The sequence below is a fragment of the Alligator sinensis genome, unplaced genomic scaffold, assembly GCF_000455745.1.
Source record: "Alligator sinensis unplaced genomic scaffold, ASM45574v1 scaffold169_1, whole genome shotgun sequence".
In the NCBI taxonomy this organism is placed as follows: domain Eukaryota; kingdom Metazoa; phylum Chordata; order Crocodylia; family Alligatoridae; genus Alligator; species Alligator sinensis.
The window spans coordinates 546,083-550,214 of record NW_005841924.1 but is presented as its reverse complement, the minus strand read 5'-3'; the positions used below and the strand labels follow the sequence as shown (position 1 = coordinate 550,214).

General features: G+C 36.7%; 1 protein-coding gene across 3 annotated transcripts in view; it reads left to right on the top strand.

Annotated features, from left to right (window-relative positions):
- Window positions 1-550: 550 nt before the first annotated feature.
- Window positions 551-4,132, top strand: part of MND1 (meiotic nuclear divisions 1) — a 64,839-nt gene continuing 61,257 nt past the window's right edge. For 2 of the 3 annotated variants that reach the window (XM_014517741.2, XM_025198528.1), the window contains exons 1-2: window positions 551-662; window positions 2,177-2,234. In XM_014517741.2, the coding sequence (XP_014373227.1) occupies window positions 639-662; window positions 2,177-2,234 (82 nt within the window). In that variant the 5' untranslated portion in view covers window positions 551-638. The remainder of the gene's footprint in view (window positions 663-2,176; window positions 2,235-4,132) is intronic. The other variant, XM_025198529.1, reaches the window with a different exon arrangement.

Here is a 4,132-nt window from a genome sequence, read left to right as displayed (position 1 = left end):
GTAGGGAAAAAAAAAATCATGTAAAAAAGTTAGAAATACCCCCCAAATGGTTGAGGGACTTGGAGACTAACTCAGTATCTAGAAACAGCTGTCTTTTTTTTTTTAGTGACCTGTATTTCATATTAGTAGCTTCACTGTAATAAAAACAAGGTTTACAGTAGTGAAGGAGTCCAACAAAAGCAAGTCTCCCACTGTGTAAAGAGTAGAAATAACTATTTCTGCTTTTTTAAGGGCAGTTGAGCATTTGAATAGACTTCCCAGATTGAATGGAATACCTTTTTTAGAGCTATTAAGGCAAGACAGATAAGGAATTATGGGGATGTAAAAAAAATAAATAAAGGACAGTGAGTAGGAAATGAAGTTGATTACTTAGCAAATCAATTCCTTGAGACCATTAATGTTTTTAGTGGATTAGCATGGAACGGGCTTCCTTTGTGAAGAAGTCTGTCCTGAGGGAGTTGTGTGGGATGTTCATTTATTTAAGGAGAAATCAAAGGAATAGCTCTCTCGGATTAATGAGTGTGAGTTCTGAACAAAATAGCAGTTCTTAGGATGCTATAGTATTAAACTGCAGTATCTATGTTCTCCCATTTTAGTCCAAGAAAAGGGGACTGAGTGTTGAAGAGAAGAGAAGTCGCATGATGGAAATATTTTTTGAAACAGTAAGTAGGATTTTTTATTTATCATTGTTCATTTGGGCCCAGTGGTTAGAATTCACAATGCACTTAACTGCCTACTGTGGGTACTGTAGTGGGAAACATCTTTTTGATTTCATCACTGTTAAATTTTTTAGTTAGCTTTATTTTTCCTAGACCAGGTTGGCTTCATTTGTACTTGCAGAACCACCAGTTGCTGACAGTAGATGCAGTTGAACTGGTGCTGAATAGAATTTGGCACCAGTTCAGCTGTATGTTGTGTTGACCCTTTTTGTCAGCAATGGATGAATCATCGACAGTGAAGTGGAATAACTAAAAGAATTGTGTTTCCTATAATGCTTTCAAATGTAGTGCTATCAGTGTCCTGTAGACTTTTCAGATTTCAGTACAAAAGCCAAGAAAACCTAAGTTAGATTTTCCATAACATCAGTAATGGCTGCTGAAATATATTTCTCAAACCCTTTTCATTGTATGTGGGTTGCCATATGTCAGAGGTTGACCTGAAGAACTTCAGTTCATGTACAGTGCAGCAACTAAGTGAAATTATTGGGCATTTGGGACATTCTCACTACTTGACTTGTTCTGTAGGATCCAGATATTGTCAATTTCACACTGTCACTGCAGTATGGCAGGAATGATCAAATTGGGACATGAGAGCAATTGAAGTTGTAGAGTCAGAAAGGGAAGGATCAGAGTACACACTAAAGGAGGCAGTATGGAGGGGAGATAAGAATGACAATCTAACAGCAGAGGTTTCATTGGGCTTCACATAAATTTGTTGTATTATTAAACGTAATTGTACTGGTATGCTTCAGTGCCTCATCAATGCAGAATGTCTGAAGAGACAGATGTAGTTAGCCATCTTAGTCAGAAGTCAAGCAGAAAGCATGGCAGGGTACCACCTTAGGGTGCCTGTACATGTGTGGGGTGCTTGCTCCAATGCATTCTAATTAGATTAGAACAATTAGATTAATTGAATCTGCTCAGGTATTCTAGTTAGAATGCTCCAGCAGCCTTGCCATCATGCGTATTCAAGTGTCCCCATGTTTCAAAATGGCGGTGGGGGTGCTTTCCCTAAAGCTTGTCAAATGACCTTTAGGTAAAGCGCTCCCCCAGTCATTTTGAAGCACAGGATGCTGAATACACAAGAAGCTGCGGGCATTTTAATTAGAGTGGCTCTCACCCCAGAACACATATATAGATGCCATTAGAGTCTAAGTAGATCAGACAGGCATAAGCTCCTATAGCTACTAGCCTACTTCATCAGATTGATTGAGGTTTTAGCCACCCAGACCTGAAGTCATACCATGTAATGATGCAATTAAATTAGAGTAACAAAGAGCATGAATTATGACAAAAGGCAGTTTCTTTTATTTTTAAATTACTTGAGTTCTTTATTTAGGAGTACAATACAATTTTTTCCTGGAATAATAAGTATATGTTAGATTTTTCTTGGGTATTTATTGGGATTAATTCAGCGTGGGTCTTTCAGAGCTGATGTACTTTTTGTGTTTGAGCAGAAAGATGTGTTCCAATTAAAGGATGTAGAGAAGATTGCTCCCAAAGAAAAAGGAATTAGTAAGTGTTTATGGCATTTTAAAAAAAATATCTGGAGGCATTACATATTGTTTAGTGGAGAGGCCTTACTTTGCAAATTCTCATTTTCGCAGAACTGCTTTTCTTTTCTTGTTATTGCAAAGACAACTAACTGCATCAGTTTATTGGTCTGTGGTGGTGGTCTAGCTTGAATAAACACAAAGACAGAATGCAACGACTTTAATACTGATATATGTAACTTACTAAATTGGTCTGATTATAAGTCTACCTTGTTTCCTCAAAAAGAAGAAAAAAACCACCCTCCTAGCTGACTTATTTTTGACTGACTTATAATGGGGCTGCCAGCAGTCTTGTACTATTGTGGGCACACACTAAAACACCAAGTAAAAAATGTTTAGTCCATTGTGTCCTTTCTTTTATTATTTGATTCACAAGAGCAATAGCAGTGTATAGTCTTTATCTATATTTACTGATTTAAATTCAGGGAAAAAGCTGTTGTTCCTAAAATTGAACTTAGGGGTTGACCTATATGCAAGGTCAACATAATTAGAACAATATAGTATACTGGACATGAAGGCCAAAGCTTACAAGTGTGGGTTACTAAAGACTGGATCCTGAAATTCACACTCTCTAAATATATAATGTGATTCTCAGAGAAGCTGAGATCCCATTGATATCACTGGGTGCTCTTCATCTCTTGAGAATCATGTTTCACATTTGGCTAACCGTGGATTTAAGTGACAGATTTTAGTCTTTGGCATCTTAAAATTTGGCTCCAAATATGTACACAAAAAGACAAATATGTAGTTTTTTGTTACATTTCTCCAACAATACTACAAAGCAGTTTTACATAGAAAGTATCTCAGGTTTAATATCCAGGACCATCAATAGAAATCTGATGTCCATTAGTTATGAATATGGCCCAGGATAACTTATCTTGGACAAACGTTAGATTTATTTAAATATTCCATTCTCATGCCTGTATGAACAGTGAGACCGAATGTCCACTTTCTTGATTTGCATATCTGTGTGATGGTGATAATGCAGCTATTATAGATCAAGAAAAAGCAGTTGTGTTGTAAGACAGGGGGATCTGCTATAACCCCACATACATTACTGTAGTGGTACATTATTTTTTGGTTATGTTAGCAGATAAAAGGCACACATAGAAGCCTCTAGAGATGCAAGAGTATTTCAAAGAACATTTATTTGTATTCACAGGCTGTTAAATAAGATTTTTTTACTTACTGTAGAGACTCTCTCACAAACCTTTATAATACAATCAAAACTAAATAATCTGCCAGTATAATCCTTTAGAAGCTTCTTTACACCTGAGTATTGAAGAATAGTTACTGAAGATTATTAGTTTAATTGTTTCTTATTTTCAGACTTGAAAAATTCTCCTGTCTGTGTTGAATGGGAAACTTTCTTGGGCAAGTGTGGGGCATAATCCATTAAATTTTTTTTAGCCCTTCTGATTAAGAGAATGACCTGCCACCTGAGAACTTAATATAAATTAATGTAATGGGTGTTCTCCCAGTTCCTCTGCAGCTGTTGATTGCTTAGAGTGGAAATTACCATATAAAATTTTTTAAAAATTACTAGTTAGGAAGTGTTAGAATTAAGGTTGCATGGACAACTGGTAATCTGCCCTCCTGTATGGGGGTGCATGTGGGTATATATTATGATGCTGTTTTTAATTATGTGGTAACAGATTATTCCTTTTCACAATATCTCTGTTTTAGGCTTTAGTCATCAGTCTTTCACTTTCCGTTTCCCTTCTACATTACCTCACATGTATGGTTGGCTTGAATCTTAAAGTAATGTAAAGCAGAGGTTGGCAATCTATAGCCCATAAACTGGATCCAGGCTGGAGGCTCTGGGTTTGGCCTGAAGAGCTGTGACTTCTGCTCCCCTGC